Source organism: Brienomyrus brachyistius, chromosome 4 (assembly GCF_023856365.1).
Source record: "Brienomyrus brachyistius isolate T26 chromosome 4, BBRACH_0.4, whole genome shotgun sequence".
Taxonomy (NCBI): domain Eukaryota; kingdom Metazoa; phylum Chordata; class Actinopteri; order Osteoglossiformes; family Mormyridae; genus Brienomyrus; species Brienomyrus brachyistius.
In genome coordinates this window covers 9,864,820-9,885,790 of record NC_064536.1, presented here as the reverse complement: position 1 = coordinate 9,885,790, position 20,971 = coordinate 9,864,820, and the positions used below count along the sequence as shown (strand labels likewise).

The 20,971-nt window shown below is 45.8% G+C and overlaps 1 protein-coding gene across 1 annotated transcript in view; it reads left to right on the top strand.

The window, feature by feature from the left end:
* LOC125740735 (potassium voltage-gated channel subfamily H member 2-like) overlaps positions 1 to 20,971 on the top strand; it is a 120,280-nt gene that overhangs the window by 53,203 nt on the left and 46,106 nt on the right. The window contains 3 exon segments of the mRNA XM_049012296.1: positions 9,016 to 9,177; positions 9,920 to 10,375; positions 10,769 to 10,980. Coding sequence (XP_048868253.1) covers positions 9,016 to 9,177; positions 9,920 to 10,375; positions 10,769 to 10,980 — 830 coding nt within the window.

Below are 20,971 nucleotides of genomic sequence, written 5' to 3'. Positions count from 1 at the left end.
TATGGATTAGGTGGGCATAGCTGGCGATGAGCCTGTTCAGGGGATACAGCCCCCTTTCCAGTGAAATTATATGACTTTTAAAATTTTGAAAAAATATTGTGATATCTAATCTATAGTAAATATTCACATAAACATTTTTGCTGAATCTTTGTTTATTTTGGAATTTACAGCAAACATGTAACTTGGTGTAAGATTAGCAATTTTACTTGGGTTACCTGGATCTTGATGGCAGAGGTAGCTATTGTATAGATATTTTGGGTTACATATCTGCCACACAATAGCCAGAAGGAAGTTCTGTGCTGATATATTTTGGGACTGTAAAATGAGAAAAGGAATGGGAATGCATGATATTATCACTGTAGTGCTGGTTGCAACATTCATCACTTTTCCCTGTGATAAAGATGGGGAGACCACCTGGTCCTCTTTGTTCATTTGCTAGATTAATGTCTCTCAGTCTGGTAAGTCTAATACTTCCCAGTAGTGATGGCCAAATGAAGCATCGTGAACCACTAGCTGTATTTTTTGACACCACTAGATGGTGCTCTTGACTTGCTTTCGGACGTACTTTTGAGCCCTTTTTTGGACAGAGAGCACCATCTAGTGGTGTCAAAAAATACAGCTAGTGGTTCACGATGCTTCATTTGGCCAACACTACTTCCCAGCTCACATGTTAATCAAAGTTGCACCAATCAGGGATGTACTGACAATTATGGCACATCACCTGTTTAATGTTTGATGATCTCCTGTCCAAACCGCTGCTCATTCAAACACGGTATTCAGTGCAGGGGGGCTAACTAATAACCGAAGACGTGGGAGTGTCCAGCAGCACACACTCTGCAGTAAAAGTAAATACTGAAGCACCTGCAATACAAGTACCTAGATGTATCTTTTACATACTTTACAGATGAAAGTCATGTTCTCCCCAGGCTCTGCAAGACACTGTAAAGAGAGAGGGAGAAACACAGAAGGAGGGGTGTTGCTCGAGGCCCAACCTCAAATGACTCACTTCCCATAATCCCAATCTTGGATACATCTCTACTAGAAGGACCCTGTTGTTTTACTGGTGGCCTCGTGTATTTGACCGGACAGGTATTACTGCAGGCATGGCCTTGAAAGTTCCCAATAGGCAGTACCCACTGTCTTCACCTTAAAATAGATGCTTAACTTGGACTAATGAAATTTCAGTCCCCCACTCTGTTTAGGACCAGAATGCATGTTGCTTGTATAAAGGCATCCTTAACTCTGGAAAAGCGAAATTAAACTGAGTAATTATCAAGCATCCTAAACTTGTATTGATTTTCTTTTCCTTAACTGCATAGAATTACTTTCATACTTAATTAGGCTAATTAGAAAATGAATAATTTAATACCTGCTCAATTTGCCGCACTAAATGGCTCATAAAGCATGTAATTAAACCTGTCTTTATCATATTGTCTGTCACTCAGTAAAATGTGCAATTCTAGGAAACAATGGCTTGCATATTCTGTGGAATTTTCCATTTCACAAGACAGTGAGAGATCAGTACCTTGATGAAGCATAAGCCTTTTTTGTTGTGTTGTCACGTCTTATTGAAATTGCTCTTTATACACTGATTTGTTTCACCACTCAGGGCAAAAGACCGACTACATCCAGCCAGTCCTCCATACTCCATCAGTTATTTGAACTGTGGAATGCCTATTATGGTCTAATAGTGCTCGTTAATCACGTGTCTTGCAGAATAAGTTCTTATTGATCTGACGGTTTTGTAATGGTACGTCACCAGGGGCACATTAATCCTGCTGTGGGGTTAGGGTAGAAATTAGGTTATTGTTGGTCAACAAGATTAAATACCATATTAAATTTTGCCATGGTCCTTCATCAAAGAGGAGTAATGTTGCCCCAGAGGAAGTAATTGTGAGGCAGTGAGTGGAGAGAGTTCTCAATAGGGTGGGCAGCTATATGGAATCGTGCACGGAGTGTAAGGGCATGAGTGAGATGGTCCCTTTCCAAGTCGCTCAGCTGCTTTTCTGGGTGGTCTCTGAAAGACAGATATTGTACCTGCCGGCAGGCAGGTGCCACACATCAGAAAGCAGTCCTAGGTGAAGCAGAAAACTGAATTCCCTGCAGTACTTTAAATTATGCCCATGCCCACGTAAACTGCCTTTGTTTGCTCAGTATTATAAATAACGTGTTGCCATGGCTATGTATATCAGGCGATGCATTTGCTGCTCGTTTGCGACTTTCTGCTGAAGACACGAGTAGCCTCAGCTGAAAGCTTCGCCGAGCACATCAGGCACATTGTAATTAAGTGAAGCAGTTTGCATTATCGCAGTAACAATGACAGAATTGATCTTCGTGCATTGTTTCTGGTTGGTTTGGGATGTGCTTCACGACTTGTGTGCTGCTGGGGTCTCTGCAGAAAGACCTGGAAAGTCTGCACACCCATACTGTGGTGTGGGCCTTGCCGTGACTTGGTGCACTTCTGTGAAGGTAGGGGGTGCATTAGCTTGCTCAATTGCCTTGTCCTGGTTAGTGGCAACAGCATGCTGTTGAGGAACTATGACCTAATAACTACCCTGTCCAACAAGGTCGCGTACTGTACAGCGGTACCTGTGAATCTGAAAGCGGTTCTTCCAAGGGGTTTGTGATACAGACATGAATTACTGATATGCAAACGGCCCTAATGAAAACTGTTAAAAACATAAAGGGTTTGCAAGGCTGTGGAGAAGCAGAGAAGTAGGAGGATGCAGTAGACTGAGGCGTCTCAGAAGAACTTTGTGTTGTGACTGATGCTTTTTGGGATCATTTTCTTTCAGTGAGTTTGTCATCATTCTGACTAATCCTTAAAGGGTTTAATACCTGGTTTCATTTTCTGGGTTGTGATAAGCATATTTGTGAATCCATCTGTTATGTGAGTACTACCCTTGGCGATCACATAATCCCAGAGACAACCACATACCCAAGAGTAAATTACTATGAACTGCTTCGAGTTGGTAAGCCATTCACAGGGAGGGGGAGATGTCGTCCATCACAGCTGGGCTGCATGTAGCAGGTGACGCATCAGACATTGCACCCTCCCGCCTGGTGCCCGTTGCTGATGTCACCACTACTCAGGGTTTATCTCAGTCAACCTTGAAACCCCGGGTTTCCTGCCCAGTGAGGCCTTTCTTCCCGCCACGTATGCCATATAATATCCAATATTCATTATGTATGTGGTGCAGTGCAGTAAACTTGCAGGATAATGACAGGCTTATATATACTGGAATGTAATTTCATACTGTATCTCAGTAATATTAAAGTGAATACAGAAAAACATTCGACGTAACATCACTGTTTGCATTGCACACCAAACTCTGCTCCAAGCTGCTGTTCCTGGGCAAATTTCTCTTCAGTTTATGAGATAATGGCCCGGTTTTCCAGGTATATCTATTTTCTATGATTATTGCCATGACTGTTTGAAATTGCTTTCCCAGTTTCTAGCTGGTCAGAAAGCAGCATTCCCCATCTGCCTGTCTGTCTGTCTGTCTTTTTGTCTCTGTGGTGAGCAGCCTGTTGTATTTTATCCCCCGCAGAGACCAGAGGCAGTTCATGTGTAAGGCTTTGAGAGAAAACAGACTTTCACCAGATCAGTTGTTTTCTATTCCTGTGTTCAGTAAAGCTGCCAAACACAAAGGGGACACAATCTTGAAGTGCCAAATATAGAAAAGCAGTACAAAAATAAATAAGAATTTATACGTCCTCTTTTATGGTAACACCTTAAATATGAGACCTTCTATGCTTTAGTCTCATGTGAAATAAAGGGCACTGCAGTTGCTTGGAAACCCTGTCTGATATGTTTGGGTGATTATCTATATGTCCAAAGCCAACCAGCTAGGTGAAGGTTGTTGGAGGCCATGCCCTGCCGAGGCCTATGTGCGACTGCGTTCCCCAGGCCAGGGACTTACCTGTCACTGCACCATGTTAACAAGGACTAGAGCAAGAGAGATGGCAGAAGGTACCTATTTTAATTGGAGCACCAGTCCCAGCACTGCTGACAGCCCCATACATCAACTGCTTGCTGGGGAGCCTTAGTGCAGCAGTCACACTATCACTGTCCCCACGTATCCATCCATCTCCATTCACCCTCTCACTGCCTCTCCTAGTCCATGTATCTCCATTCACCCTCTCAATGTCCCCATGTAAACATTGCTTCTCCATTCACCCTCTCAATGTCCCCATGTATCCATGCATCTCTATTCACCCTCTCACTGCCCCTCCTAGTCCATGCATCTCCATTCACCCTCTCAATGTCCCCATGTATCCATGCATCTCTATTCACCCTCTCACTGCCCCTCCTAGTCCATGCATCTCCATTCACCCTCTCAATGTCCCCATGTAAACATTGCTTCTCCATTCACCCTCTCAATGTCCCCATGTAAACATTGCTTCTCCATTCACCCTCTCAATGTCCCCATGTAAACATTGCTTCTCCATTCACCCTCTCAATGCCCCCATGTATCCATGCATCTCTATTCACCCTCTCACTGTCCCCCCAGTCCATGCATCTCCATTCACCCTCTCACTGTCCTTACTAGTCCATCCATCTCAATTCATCCTCTCACTGCCCAGGTAATACATCTCTATTCACCATTTCACTATCCCGACTATTCCATCCATCTCTGTTCAGCATCTCACTGTCCGAATAATCCATCCATCTCCATTCTTCCTCTCACTATCCCAGCTAATACATCCATCTCCCTTCACCCTCTTGCTGGCCTGGCTTGTCCATTCATCATCCATTTTCATATACAGTGAAACAAGTTATCAGCTCCCAGACATACCACCCAGATGACTTTAGAAGTTACTTTCATAAACCTCATAATACTCCCTCAGTACCAGCCTATCTCTGAAACATTCAATAAATGTTATTTCTGGATAATAATTCCTTGATAACTTTAGCAGCATGTTTTTTTTTTTTCCAATTCCCATATACCCATTTCTCCCATATCTCCCACACCTTTGTCACCTTATCTCTGCACCCTCACTCTGCAAGTCCTGCCCTGCTCCCCTTCCACCCTTCCCATCTTGTTCCTGCCCATTATTTGAGATCCTTCTAGTCTCCTGGCTCTCCTGGGGGGGGGTGAAAAAAGTTGGAAAGTGGACTAAAATAAACTCCAGGAGGAGGGTGTGTGGTGTTGTACAGTAGATGCGATGCTCCAACCCAGTTAGACCTTGGCATTAGGTCTTGTTAGTTACAGTAAGAATCATCCTGCCTTCCTGGGCAGGCCAGGAAAATGGCAGCGGTGTCCACGCTAACAAGTGGGCCAAACCCCAGCCTATTTTAGGGCCACATGTCCCTGGCCAGGCAACACCTTCCAGACCTCCAGACTCCGAGGGCTTAGCTGGACCAGCTCTGTCTTGCTGACATATTCTTTCCTGCTGATCTCCACTGAGCCTTCAGTCTCCTCCAGCGTTAGACTTCTAATCATCTCTGGTTTCCTTCTAACAGGAGGATTTTGGCTCTTTGCTCTGGAACCTGAAGCAGCCTAAATGTTTCTCCATAATTTCCATTTAACATTGAATTTTCATCTTACGAAGGAAGCCTTCGATATTGTCCATTTTTGTATTAATTTTAGTGTGTAATTAATGCTCGCAAATACGGATACAAATAGAGGTGTGGCAGCTTCAGCAGAGTATTTCTGAAGCCATTATTTAAAGGTTTTTTTTTTCTTTTACAGCAAAAAAAGTTAACTGTTTTTTTTTTATTGGGGGAGGGGGGGGAAGGGGTCTGTTTTGCTCATCACATTCGCTCTGCTGGGAGACAGTAGCCCATCATGTCTGAATGCTCCTGTGTCATCACACATCTGACCCTTCAGAGGACAGTCAACAATCAGGCTCACCTGAATACTAACTGATCCTGGATGCCTGTGTGTGATCACTGGCAACCCTCTGGTTGCGAGCTTCTATGTGGAGTCTTGTCTCTCGCACTTGAGTTGCGGTCTAAGCACGGGTTTCAGGTTTTTCTGGTCTCTTGCTTGATTCTCGGCACCGTCCCTCTGCCCTGTTTGCATCTGACCTGACTATGTTTAGCTTTCGACCCTGAACTTGCATAAGGATTTGACTTTTGGAGATGAACTCCGCGCCTGGATCTTAACCTGCGAGATTCCTGTTTCTGTGCTGTGTTTTTGCACGCTTGTGTGTCTGGGCGTGTGAGAACCGTGTGAGACCCTCAGCAGGAAGTGCTTGGCGTGCTGCTCAGCCCAGGCCTCCCGGGTGGCAGAAGCAGTCAGCTGAGCGCTAACCACTGAGCAGTGAAATGAAGGCAAGATCAAGGAACAATGGGATTTGCGGTCTAGTCACCATGGCCCTGCTCTGTCTGTGCCTGTACACTGTGGGGGGTGGTAAGTGGGGTGGGTGGAGTGACGGAGAGGCTGGGGATATGCAGAAAACCTCCACCTCTAAAGGCAGCATCAGATCCCTTTCGGTTTAAACAAAACCACTGCAAACACCCAAACAGCTCTAATGAAATTTAAATCGTCGCACAATTCCACTGCTGCTGATTTTTATCACAGGACGAACATTCGTCGCATTGTGGATGACGCCAAACCTCGCCTCACTGGGCTTCATCATTCCTGCATTGGGTATTAAAACCCGTCAGGGTCGTTCCTGTCCAAAGAGACGCTCTGGTTCTTTCGGCACCCTGGCTTTCTGTGTTCCGTGACTGCTCTCCGTCACTTCAAGGCCCCGGGGGGGTCATGCTTAAAATCACGCCATGCAAGATAAACACAGGTGACATCGCAGCTTGGATAGAAATCCTAAAACTCAAGGAGGTGTTCTGCTCCAGCTGTTTATGTGACAGGGACTTTCCCTCCATCCCCAGCCATCCGGTCAGGAAATGCCCACACTCTGTCTGCTTTATGGACGGGCGACAGTGCTATGCAGTGCAGTCAGAGCATTAATACGCAGTGACGGCTCAATTGATGTTATCAGTGACCTGCCCAAGGCAGGATATCTGGCCTGTGTTGTGCTGTACGAGCAGATGGCTGGAGTGTGAAGGTTTGGGTCTGTGTGTGCATGGTGTGGCTGCATGTGTATGTGTGTGTGTCTGTGTGGTCAGGATAACAGTGAGACACCCATGTGCAAAAGGGGCTTCACTATCCAGCCTGGGTTGGGGGACAGTAATGCCGGTGGGCTGGTGTGTGCAGGCTAGGAGGGTACAGTCGTGATGGGCATGAGTGACCTCTTTGTGCTGTAATTCCTCAGCCAGGCCCTGCTGATGCATCTTCCTCTTACCAGCATAATGACATTATTATTGTATTAATCGTGTCCTAGAGCCCCATCTTCTTTTACCCCCAAAGCGTTTTCCTGGTAAATACTTAATTTTTTTTGCAGAGAAATATTTTGAAGTGTTACTAGATTAATGGATTTTTTAAAAATCCATACCAGTGCAAACTTGATACTGTCTAAACTACTTCGCTTTATTTTTAAAGTAACAGAATACAGGTCTTTTGGTATGTGTCTCCCTCTAGTGGCAGGTATTGCAATTGCCTAGCTGCCTGTCTTTCATATCTCTTTCTGCTGTGTAAGAGGGTTGGTTGTAGCATCTAACTGGTGAATTTCGGGAAAGATACCAGCTGGTGACTGCAGCCGAAAGCCCGATACCAACATGCCGTATGAATTTTTGAAGTACTATGTCTTGGAAAATGCCCTTCTGCAGATTTGCGTCGTGACCGGGGCAAAAAGCGTCAGCAAAATAGTGTCACAAGTGGCATCCCGGGGAAGCGCACTGTCACACTGTTTCATGTAATCATAAGGAAATTTGTTTTCAAAACAGAGTGAGATCACAGTTTCTATACTTTACTGGGGCAGTTCCAAGGCTGAGCGGGAAGCTGCGATCTCTGTTCAGGTGTACCAGCTCCTTCAAGCTGTTTGAAGCCCTGCTGTAATATTTGCAGGTGGAAAAGACATTGACTGTATCTATTACTTGGCCTGCCCACCTCCCTCTGTGCGCTACAGAAGGGAGCATGTGAGTCAGGATAAATGAAAGCCATGCTTTCTGAGTCACTCATGCTTATTGCCAATATTCTCACAGCATGAGGATATTGGGGATACTGTGCCTCAGTGTGCCACTCTTATACATACCAATCAGTGGACAACTTTCCACTACAACCAGTGTGCAGTATCCATGCCAACGGTGGCCGTCTCCCTGACCTATACAAATGCCTACAATCACTATTATCCTTTGGTCTGGGCCAAGGACGTAGCCTTGAGATGTTATGGGATTGCAGATCCCATTAGCACTGCACGCACCTCCCGATTATCCTGAGTTCGATGTGTCCCTGGGTCAACAAGGGAGGGCCTTGCGATTCATTTCTTTGACCGCACCTGGTGTTCAACCGCAATCGCAGTCTCCATTGTGTGACATCACCACATAAATTAACGGTGTTAAGCCAGGTGCACAGATTTGTAAAGTACCCATTTTATTGTGTATGCCTTTTGTTAAGGGGCTTGTCACAGACACAAAACATTGGAACATGCTTACCGGCAAAGGCTGTATGGAACAATGTAAGGGCATATCCCCCAATGACAATAATAATAATAATAATAATAATAATAATAATAATAATAATAATAATAATAATAAACTGGGGGCTAAGGACCTTTCTGAACAACACACAGGCATGTGAACATTCTCCTCAAACCAGCGACCCAATCACAGGCACAGAGACCCAATCACAGGCACAGAGACCCAGTCACAGGCACAGAGACCCAATCAATGTAGTGATGCCACACAATGAAGACTCTGACTGGTTAAAGAAGTGAAATGCAAGCCCCTCCCTGACACACTGAACTTGGGAAAACCATGATGTCCAGGATTGTATAATGGGTAAGACAATCTCTCCATGTGTCCAGAGAAGTTTAGCTATTGGGCCTTGCTTAATTTGCCAAGCATTTACTAATTTTACACTCCAAACGCCAGGAATTTCTGCACACAGGACTGCGTGTGTGTGATTGTTGGTGCTACTGTACCTGTCCCTCTCTTGCCTCCCTGTCCAGGCGTGTGCTTCCCATGCCTGGTGGATGTGGTCCCGGTGAAGAATGAGGACGGTACGGTTATCATGTTCATCCTGAACTTCGAGGTAGCCTCTGAGGGGAAGTGCCTGAACTCACCTGGGCGATTACTGAACCACAAGCTGCCCATCCCTTGGTTCTCATCAGGTATCCCCCCTCTCCCAGCACTGCCCTGATTTATACTCATCTACATTATATTTGCTTAGCAGATGCATTTATCCAAAGTCAATGTACAGTCCATGGAGCAACTGGAGTTTAAGGAGCTTGCTCAAGGGCCTGATGGTGATACCACTCTGCTTGACCCTGGGATTTGAACCAATAACCTTCCGTTCACAGGCGCAACCCCACGCCGTGCCCCCACCTGCTTCCCAGACCAGACGACTCGGGCTTCTTTCACTAGTCAAATGAGACACAGAGCTCAAATTGGGATTGATTACTGTGTGCTGTCAGTCACTGCCTGAAAGCAGTTAGCGACTGAGAGCAAATGATAATTTTGGTTTTAAAGTCTCACTTTTCCTTTGTGCCTGTTGTGTGATTGAAGGCGTTTTTGCTACAGCCCAAGGGTAAATAGAATACTAATATTCCTCCCAGGGGAAAGTGAAGGTCAGGGACAGAATAAGTTCAAAGTTATAGTTTGTTTGGAGTCAGCCGATTACGTTCTGAGGATAAATGACAGAGGATTGGCTGATCAGTTATTAATCTTAGTCCAAACACTAACACGGACATTGAACAAAAAATTTCCCACCACAGGTTAATCTTTTTGTATTTCGGGTGTATGATTAGTACATGGCGCTTTCCAGGTCTTTAATGTGCATCTCAGTGGCAGGACGACAAACGCAGCCTCCTCTCTCTCTTTTTCCTCGCCTCTTCTGTCCCCCATCCTCTGAAGTTCGCCGGCGGCGATTCAGGCTGCATCTGCCCCTACTCCACTCCCAAAGCTCCAGCAAGCAGTCTCTGCAGAAGGACCCGGAAGCGGGGCGCAGTCGCGACGTCTCCTCCCAGCTGGTACACGAGTCTCTGGCTCTGGGGGAGCTCCTGTCCTTACCAGAGACCAGTTGTCAAGGGGGCCAGCCCCCCCCAACCCCACCCTCGGACAGACGCGACCTGCTGGACAGCGAGTCGCCCCTGCCCCCGTCCCTGCCCCCGCCCGCCACTGCGTCTCTCCGCCCGCCCCGCTCCTCCAGCCGCTTGCAGTGTCGCCACGTCGACGCGTCCCTGTCCAGCTGCAGCCTGGCGCGCTCGCGGGACAGTCTGTACAGCCTGCGCCGGGCTTCCTCTGTGGACGACATCGAGAGCATGCGTGCCGACTGGGACCGCAAGCTGCGCAGCCGGACTGGGAGTACAGGTGCGGGGGGGGGGGTCACACCTCACCCAGGGTTGCGGGACATGGCTCGACCCCTGACAAATGATTACAAATCAGCCATCCCCCAAACCAAAGTTACCCCTTAGTTTAGGAACTGAAATGTGTCTTTCATCCTGTTTTGATAAACTTGTCATGCCTGCCGGCAGCCTTGCTCAGTCCCACCAGTGCCTGGGCCGCTGAAAGTACAGTATACACCTATCTGCCAATACTAAATACTAAAGTATAGTATATGCAGTAACAATGACTACCGGGAATAAACACCTCACAGTGTCAAAGCTTTTGGTCTCCATTGGTTTGCAGAATGGAGTACTAGAGTTCTGTCTGTATCGAGGTTCATGCATCCCCATGTTTCACTAAGAGCCGGGTCTGTTTCAGGTGTGATAAACCACAAGACCAACCTGCTGAACTCTACCTCCGACTCAGACCTCACTCGGTGCCGGGCCATCAGCAGTATCCCGCAGATCACCCTGAACTTTGTGGATTTGATGCCGGACCCCTTTGTCACCCTGCCGGCCGGAGACAAGGACATCATTGCCCCCTGCAAGCTGATTGATCGCACGCATAACGTCACGGAGAAGGTCACCCAGGTATGTGTCCCGGCGTAGCAGGAGGGGGGTGGGGCGTTTGCTGGGAGGTGAACCCACAGCGGACAACATTTCCTGCTACTGAACATTAATGGTCGATCCAGGAGCGGAGCCAAACCGTGAACAATGGGCTGGCCACATACAGTAAGACCCAATGATTTCACTGGGGTGACAATGGGGTAATATTTGGCCAAATGGGGGGAGGGAGCATCCCTCAGTACATTTTGTCAATCGCGAGTTGGGCAGCTCTAGTTTACAGATGTAAATGCTGCAGATTTCATTTTTATTTTTAGTCGATCGCATCCCTCAGTTAACCGAATCGCCAAGATTAAATAGTACAAAATAATCCTGGTGATGCTGTCTGAGATAAATAATGAACTATACATTTTTTCTGAGTTTCGGATAACCTTATTCGTTGAGGTGTGGCTTTGTTACAAGCGGGCCATTTAGCTAAATACCTGTGAAATCGCTGGCTGATTTATTGTAGGACTTAAGTCTTTGCCATCCATCAAGATGCACACATCTGAGAATTAAGACAGCATGAAAGAAATTAGAACATAGTGGGTAACCTGCTCCTGTAATGAAGTGTGAAAGGGCCCTTATGTGATTCCTTAGACAGCTGTTACTGAACAGAATAAAGCTAAATGAAGTCTGAGAAAGACTTTCAGAGAATATAAATAGTATAATACAATAGTTATTGATTTGCGTGCGGTATAATCATAATATCCCAATCCACTTTGGTTCCCTGGTCTGATCTGTTCAGTATTTATATCTGCCAATCCCTATTCGATCTTCAAATAAATATTTAGACACACACACAAACACAGTCCACATTGGTGCATTCTTCTTCTGAGTAAGCTTTGTGATTGTTGCAGTATTTCCCCTAACGTTTCTGCAAGTTACTAATTTTTAAGGTTTGTTGTATTAAACAAGGCTCTGTTGCTGCCTACTTTTGAAATAGGGTGACCACATACTGTATTCCATGCCAGGTGGGACACTTTGAACTAGGACAGGATTTGTGAACTACCGTTTCAATTTAAAAGGACCTGGATTTCACTTAAGCGCCGACTTCTAGCTGCGTGCTGATTGGTCAGTCTCCTATAATCACGCATGTGTAACGAGTGTTAATGTGAATCAGCAGGATGAGTCACCCAATCAAGGAAACAAACCAGCCAAAGCACATGAATAACTGAACTATGCAGCCAAGCACAGGAGCCTTTCAGTTTTAGAGTAGTTTGTAAAACCTGGAGTAGCTCGAAGTGCCCCCCCCCCCCCCCCCCCCCCCCCCGACATGGATTACCTGGTCACTCTATCTCGAAAGGATGGCAGTGCAAACATTGCAGGTAGCTGTTGGGCTTCTTTGAGTTTCCAATTTAAAGAATTTCCACATGACCGACGTCTCAATAGTTCGTAGCCGTGTGCCTCGAACTTCCTTGTGATGGAACGTTACAATCTGAACAACTGAAGTCAATTAGGCGGATGCGGGAAATTAAATAGATCCGGCTTTGGAACTGGCTGTAGAACCTGGCATCAATCAGTTTAAAAAATGCCTGGATTGGCCCCTATTCTGATCTCTGACTGTCTCTGATATGGTTTGGGGTTAATAGTTATTGAACGTTAACAGTTTGTGTAGAATTTTAGCATTAGAATGCTTTAAGTCCCCAGTTTTATAAATCACAGCCAGTTTTTGTTGGAATTCCTATTACGCACTTATTAGTATGTTATAGTTGCTTTTAGTGTTGTTGATATACAGTAAGTACTGGCGTTGTGTTTAGTGTTGGTTTCTTCCGCATTACCCTTATGAGGCTCATGGGGGCGATGTTGTCCCCTGGCTTTCCTTGTTTGCTCCACACAATTGACAAACTGTCGTCAGGCAGCTGCGAGTTTGTCAGTAGAGGCAAAAGCTGCATATCATGTGTGAAGTGGACAAGGTCGTGTGACAGCTTGCCTTCGTTCCACTGGAGTGGTTGGGTTGAGTTGAGTTGGGGTGGGATAGGGTGGGGGGCAAGGCAGGGGCATGTCTAATTAACTTTTTTTGTCGATATGTGTCTACATCACCAAGTATCACTGGGTAAACATACAGGGGATGGATGGATGGATGGATGGATGGATGGATGGATGGATGGATGGATGGATGATTACAGTGTTGTTATACCTCAGATATGTATAAACTGCCATAGGACCTGGTTGATGATCAGGATGTCAAGGGCCCCGATGCTGAAAGGGCCAGAAAAGAGGAAGCAACCAGGCTGATAACAGGTCCAATAAATCCGGCTGGTTGTGCTATGTGGCTTCCGGTGATAAGCATGTGGCCTGAGGTGACAGAAGGGTCCAAATAGTTCACCACAGCGCCGCGGCCGTCACTGTAGTGAGGTGGCCATGGAGCCACTGAGCTGGGCCGAGCAGTAATGCAGTGGAGTTCGATACTGTAGTGTAATCAGACGGGATCGATTTAGTCATCGTGGCTCATGGGCAACATGGCAAACCAGCCCAGGCTGAAATACACCCGCAGTTTTTATTTTGCACGTTGGTCCTGTAGGTGGCAGCACCGTCCAAGTGGTCTCAGCAGAGCTGAGCGCTATTCTCCGTGACTGGTGGGATGAAGCACAGTGAGTAAGCAGAGAAGCAGCTTAGCTTTGTACTACCATTAATGTAACTGGGTATCCAAATCTAATTTTCAGACTAGTTTAGTTGCATCACTCTGACTGACAATGGATTGGAATGGATAGACTGCTTGGCGCAACCTTGTACTGGTTAAGTGGAAGGTGGATAGATGTGTGGGAATTCTCTCTCTATGAGTCACATCTTTAAAAAGTATGCAAATTGAATACCTGCAGAGAACGTAATATGTTAATGAGTTACTGACTGTAGACAGCGCCTCCCCCAGTGAGAGACAGGGGACGTGTGGGACGTGGAGTTCGATGCACTTAGTCACGCCAGCTGAGCAGTGGCACTGTCTTTGAAGTCACCTCATGCCTGAGCAGGAAGGGCGCCTCTCCCATATCGCAGCGTCCCCACCCCAGATCCGCCCGTCCACCCGCCTACCTCGCTGCGCCTTAACAGCCACACATATCTACACACACAGGGGTGAAGGGACAGTTGGGGGAATTTCTGCCGGGATTCGTGTCTACGTGGCATGGAAAAATATTCACCCTGAAGTGGATATTTGTCAGGTTTTGTGGGTGAGGACGGGCAGGCTGGCAGGAAGGAGGCAGGGAAGGACGAAGCAGGAAGGCAATAGGCGGGGAAAACTGGGGATTTATTATGGGGAAGACGGCTACAGGCAGAACAGGACATTATTAACATCAATGATGGACAACCAGCAGGGCAAGATGTGGACTGATTTAGACAAAGACGGGGCGAAACAACAGGGTACAGCTGGGTACGATTGGGGAAGCACACGTGGATAATCAGGGGGCGTGGCACACAGGAGGATCGGACGAGCCGGGCGTGACAGAAATTATTCAAGGGGGATGTAAAATCTTACATATACAGGTATGCAGACCGACACACACACGCAACAGAAGCGAGGGTCGCAGAAACAAGCCTGTAGCACACAGGTGTCTATGAAACACGTTCACATATTCACACATGAGTATGCAGCTATACACACACACACACACAGTGCTGAGTACAGCTATGGAGTCATTTTACCTCACCAATGGAATCTATCCATCTGTGAGTCAGAACAGCAGAGCCCAATGGTGAGAACCATTTGGGCGCAATCAAGAAAAGTCAATGTGGAAAATGGGTAGGAGATTAAGGACAGAAGATGCAGCTCCTTTAAATAATAATAGTTCCTGTGTCTGATACTGTAGGCTACAGTAGCAGGTCGTTGCCAGAGATACAGAGTTTGTTCCAAGTACAGGTGTTCAGGCCATGCTCAGTGCGCAAGATTTAAATAAATCTTATTAATATGAATACAATGTGTGCTACAAAGAACAGGTTGTGTTTCATAAATGGGCCCAATGCTGTGCTGTGCTTAATAATCAGAATCAATATTCACTTAATGGCTACGTTGCATATACATGTACCTTTAGTCACAGACAACATAAACTAAGAAAAAAATAACTGAAACGTTAGGGCTGTGAATCGATGTGATTAATAGTGATAAATCACACCCAATGTTAAAACTTATAATCATATTTATACATTGAATCCCTAAATGGAAAATTAACACAGAGGATTTTAATATACCTAAAAAGTAAAGACAATGTCAATTGCTCAACGCAAAAATAAACACTGTATTTTACCATAACAATTTTTTTTTGATTCTCAAATTTGTGAGAATGACCCATATTTTAATACTTGCTTAATGGCATAACTTCTACTGTACAGATAATTCATGAATTTCTTTTTTTTTTAAAAAGGCTTGATGAAAAGATGGCAATAAGAAAAGAAAGGATGTTGTATTATCAGAAGCTTTGTATTGTATTTGTGGTATTGATTTTTACGATGTTCAATTATTTAGAATGAGATTACCATAAAGCCTGATTTCTGCCTCGTTGATGCTTAGCGCATGTGCCACATGTAGCAAAATAAGACTGTTAGTTTGGAAGACATGAATTATTTCAAAGATTTGAGTGAACAATTATTCTACTGTAAAACCCCTAATCACACCAGCGTCTGCCTTTCAATTCTGTTCGATTCGATTCCCCTGCCCAATGTCCCCGGAGAGTAGGCCAGAGGCGGCAGAGAAAGGAAAGCTCCCTTACAAGAAGAAACCTTGAGGGAAACCAGATTCAAAGGGGGAACCCATCCTCCTTGAGCTGGCAGAGGAAATCAAATTAACAAAGTCCCAATCTATACACTCCAGTTTTTTAAGGTGTAAATTGCAGATCACCAGCAGCAGGGAGGCAGGTAGGACGTCACAGGGCATCAGAGGCAGCAAGGTGGGCAGGATATCTGGAATTTTGGGTCCCCAGGCTGCATACCCCTGGATTGGTGGTGGGGGGGGGATGCATTCACCAAAGTAGAGGAGACTAGAGGCAGTGAAAACAGTTAGGCGAGTGCAATATATAAGCTCCTGCAGATATGGCTATGGCAGAGTAACTAGCATAAGTATGTAACATGAGCTTTGTGGTCACGTTTAGGCAAGCACACAAATAACCAAAATATTAACTACTAAGAGGTTTTTTCACGATAGAAAATTGAGAACACAAAAAAGAAAAGGAAATCATCTACACGTTTTAGGAATTTTGTGAAGCTGATTTAGCATTTGTTGGGAACTAAGAACTAATTCGTCCACATGTTTTAATACATTGTGGTCACGGAAAACTAAGAATCCCCTCTAGGGATCCATGTACACCATTAGTGTATCTGTGCTTACTGTTGTGTCATGGAAAATGTTGGTCATAGTGCAAATGAGGGATGCATAGAATATAGATATTTAGACATATAGATAATAATGGGTACTATAAATAATATAAATGACATTATAAGACATAGACATTAAAACATACTCAAAGAAATATGGGTTGGGAAATATTCTGTAAATTGCCATGTAAGTGGAATGAGCTATAAATCAATAAGTGTAGTTTCGGAGCTACATGTCACAGCAAGGACTCAGAGCATTAAGGTGGAAACACATGTATTATCTTTCACATTTCCTGGTGATCCATCTACCGCTTTCAAATTGTTCAGGTAGGTGACGAGTCCGGATTAGGTGGGTGGAGCGTGTGACGCAGCTATCCGGGAAATGCAGTGCTGTTGTTCCGGCTGCCATGCTTCCCAGTTCTTTTAAGTTCTACGATTACTATTTGCCTATGAATAGAATCACTTCCCCTGGATAATGTGAGATTTCAGAGTAAAAGTGCTGCTTATTTAAGACTAAGCAGCCGCATCAAAAGCCGGGCAGATGGCCTGCGGCCCACGCTCTTCCTGCCTCTCCTGACTGCATAAATGCCATCCGTACCTGTTCATAATGAAGAGAATCCTTGCCCAGGTCCTTGGGGAAAGTGCAAAGCCTCGTCTGTGCAGTGTAGCGCTCAGGGCTCAGTGCCTTAGGGGCTGCTGGCAGCTGCTGTTCCTGGAGTCAGTCTTTAAGTCTGAATCACTGAACTGTTTTTACAAACCAGAATAGCAGCTCTGTCTGTCTGTCCCTTTTCACATTCTGTGAGAAGGTCTAGGGGGCGCCACTGGTACAGTACTGAACTATGTCTCCGTTCCGGAGGTGTCAGCCTTTGGTGCGGGTCTCCGTGACTCTGGGGATTGCTGTTTGGCGGGGGGGGGGGGCGTCGTATTCCATAGACTCTTTGAGGAGGCCTGCAGGTCAAATCCGGGCCGGGAGTGATTGCTTTTCCCTGCCGCCGGCAGTGGGGAGAGAGAGGAGAGGCAGGCGGCTGATGTCACGGCAGATGGGGGTGGCCGGGGGGGTCTGTTCTCTGACGTCATACGCCGAGAATTGACGGGCAAGCCCATATGCACGGGCAGGAGGGGGGAGCGGAAATGAGAAGGGCAGCTTCAGCCCTCCCTGCCCCCTCCACAGCACATCACCACCTCGCCTGTGTCCCCTCCCTCTGAAGGCCTGACCTATTTTAACAGCTATTAGGCCATTACTCACGCTGGGCTGGCCAGTGCAGGCCACAGCTTCATGCTCTTTCTCATCTTGCAGTAATTGAATCTGTTATGAGTGATGCCTGGATATAGCAAGCATTGACTGAGCAGTAACTGCACTGTTATTTAATCCCATGAAGGTCCATCAATGACAGAATCTTGGACTCCTGATGTTGTTTTTGCTTTAATTTTTCTTTCACATATCGTATTTTCTTTAATCTTGCGTTTAACTCTTTGTCGTCCACCCTAGACAGTTCAAAGTCCTAACTGTGACTATCATGATGCTCGTGTCCATATTTTACACTCACATGGGTCAGCGGTTGCCGTATCGTGCCGCTTTATCGAACTGCTGTAGCGCCCCTGTCTGTAGCCTGCTCTTCCTTTTGGGCGACTGGTGACAGCAATTCTCGTTCATTTTTTTTCCGAGCACGAGCAGACAGGAGACTCAGAAGAAGCTTAATCATAGTGCCGGCATCTTCCAGTATCACCAGTAATTCCTATTCGCTTTAAAGTCCAGCAACACGCAACTTCCCCAAGCTTTTTACCCTTACATATTTTTATGTACAGGTATGGACTAGTAATTGTAACAACTGCAGAAGAGAATATTTGCATTCTGACAAAAATGTTCTGTAGTATTTAGAAGTCCACAAACAGCAGATCTGAAGTAATGTGGAAGGAGAATGATGAGACCATTTTAGATGGACTGCAGGAGATGGTTTTCTAAGAGATCATTCTGCCCGAGGAGACGTTGCTTCACACCAGGAGTATTCAGGGTCTGAAACAACCAGGACTGACATTAGGACGTGTCATAGACATCGACTGCCACCCAGACATGACATGACGTATGTGAAGCGAGTTTCATGGACTTGATAATCTTAGCTCATCGACCTGCCACGAGACAATTAATATACTGCAATAGATCTTCAGTCTATGATGCATCAGAGCTTTGCCACAGACTTTTACCTGCAGTCTGGCAATTTACAAGGAAAGTAAAGATTGTATATGAGTGCAGATTACATCTTTGTGATCAGATGCAGAACCTTGTGGAGTCAGTCAATCAAACACTGAGGGCTGAGGTGCATAGTGTGTAACAGTCAACAATACTCTATAGACGCAGTAACTGCAAACTTCCTCTGGCATTAACCCCATCATTAACCCATTAATGATGGATGGAGTGGGGTAAAGCACACCACCACTGGACACGGGAGCAGTGGAAATGTATTCTGTGGAATGATGAATCTTGCTTTTCTGTCTGGCAATCTGATGGACAAGTCTGCTTTTTTCAGTTGGCAGTAGAATGTTACCTGCCTGACTGCATTGTTTGATGGAGGAGGGATAATGGTACAGTATGTGGTTGTTTTTTCGGGTTGGGGTACATCCTGTAGTTTCTATGAATGGAATTCTTGATGCTTCAGCATACCAAGAAATTTTGGACATTTCCCCCTTTTGGGGATAGTTTGGGGAAGTACTTCTTCTGTTCCAACATGAGTCTACCCTATAAAGACATGGTTGGATGAGTTTGGTGTAGTTAAGCTTCTCTTGCCTGCACAAAGTCCTGACCTCAACCCCATCAAACATCTTGGGGATGAACTAGAACGGGGATTGCGAGCAAGGTCACAGCATCAGTGCCTTACCTCAGAAATGCTTTCTAAATACCCATGAACACGCTCCAAAATCTTGTGGAAAGAAGATTGGCAGCTGTTATAGCTGCAAAGTGGGGACCAATTCCATATTGATGTCTATGGATTTAGGATCATAAAATGTCATAAAGGTTCATGGGGGTATAATGGCCAGGTGTCCAATACTTTTGTTCATATTTGTCTGTGTGAAAGCGAGACTTCCCAAATTGCATGATCCCCCAATGTCTCCAACCTCAAGACCCTACAACTTGTACGCATAATGTGCGCAGCTCAGAAGACCAATGGAAAGTCTCTGCCCTCCATTGTTGAGATCTTTATGACACGTTGCACCCGTAAGGCCTCCAGCATCACGTTTTCCATCCTTCCCTCTTTGTCCCTGTACCATCCGCGACGAGGTTCCGGCGTCTTCCATCCTTCCCACTGCGGTCTCTTTCTCCCTGTACCATCCGCGACGAGGTTCCGGAGCATCCAAGCCAGTTCAGCCGGACTCTTTAACAGCTTCTTCCCCATGGCCATCCGAACTCTTTCCCACAGATTCCAAAAAATTCCAGCTAAAAAAACTGGGGCTGTCTTATATTCAAGGACTCGAATTTAAAATTACTCCGGTTTCCCTCCCCCCACAGTCCAAAGACATGCTGAGGCTAATTGGACTTGCTAAATTGCCCATAGGTGTGCATGTGTGAGTGACTGGTGTGTGAGTGTGCCCTGCGATGGGCTGGCCCCCCATCCTGGGTTGGTCCCTGCCTCATGCCCATAGCTTCCGGGATAGGCTCCGGACCCCCCACGACCCAGTAGGATAAGCGGTTTGGAAAATGGATGAATGGTTGGAATTTAAAATGTCATTTTACACAAACAATATATATAATGCTTGTATATTTCAAACATAATTGATGTCGTATGAGAGCCAATCACTGCTTCGATGCTCCTCTTGTGTAGAATCTCAGAGGCAAATGTTTGTTCTGAACCCACCCACTGACCACAATTTGCTGACATATTTTGATGCCATGGGGTCATTCAGCAGAGCTCATTATGCAGTTTGCACCATGCATATTTTTAAATTGTGCAAATTAATATGCGGATTTCTCTATATATGCTATTTGTAAATGTCTTAACTGTGTAATGTTGGCTGTGGAATGCGTGTGTTTTCTAAATGTGTAACCATGAGTGTTGTGTGAATTGTTGGCTTCGCGGTCTGTGCTGCTGCTAGTATTAAAGCAATAGTGTCCGTCAACAAAGAAACTCTCATTTTACAGGAGCTGTCATCTCTTTGAAATGACTGACCCACATTTTGTGGAGGTTGTGGAGTTGGTTAATGTTGCTGTATGATACTGTACACTTATTGTAATGCTTTTTAACATTGATATGGCTACCTTCTTATGTGTTTTTCATCCATCCTACTGAGTCGCGGGGAGTCCGGAGCCTATCCCGGAAGCAATGGGCACGAGGCAGGGAACAACCCAGGATGGGGGGCCAGTCACTCACACATGCACACACTCAGCATGTCTTTGGACTGTGGGGGCAAACCGGAGTACCCGGAGGAAACCCCACGACGACATGGGGAGAACATGCAAACTCCGCACACATGTGACCTAGGCGGAGAGTCGAACCCGGGTCCCAGAGGTGTGAGGCAACAGTGCTAACCACTGCACCACCATGCCGCCCCCTTATGTGTTCTTGTCAAATAAAATTATTTTTTCTTTATAAAGATAAGATTTGGTATTCCAAAAGTTTTTTTCCAAAAATAGCTGCCAAAAAAGTGTGTGTGTGGGTGGCGCAGGGCGGGGGGAGGGATTGCTTTA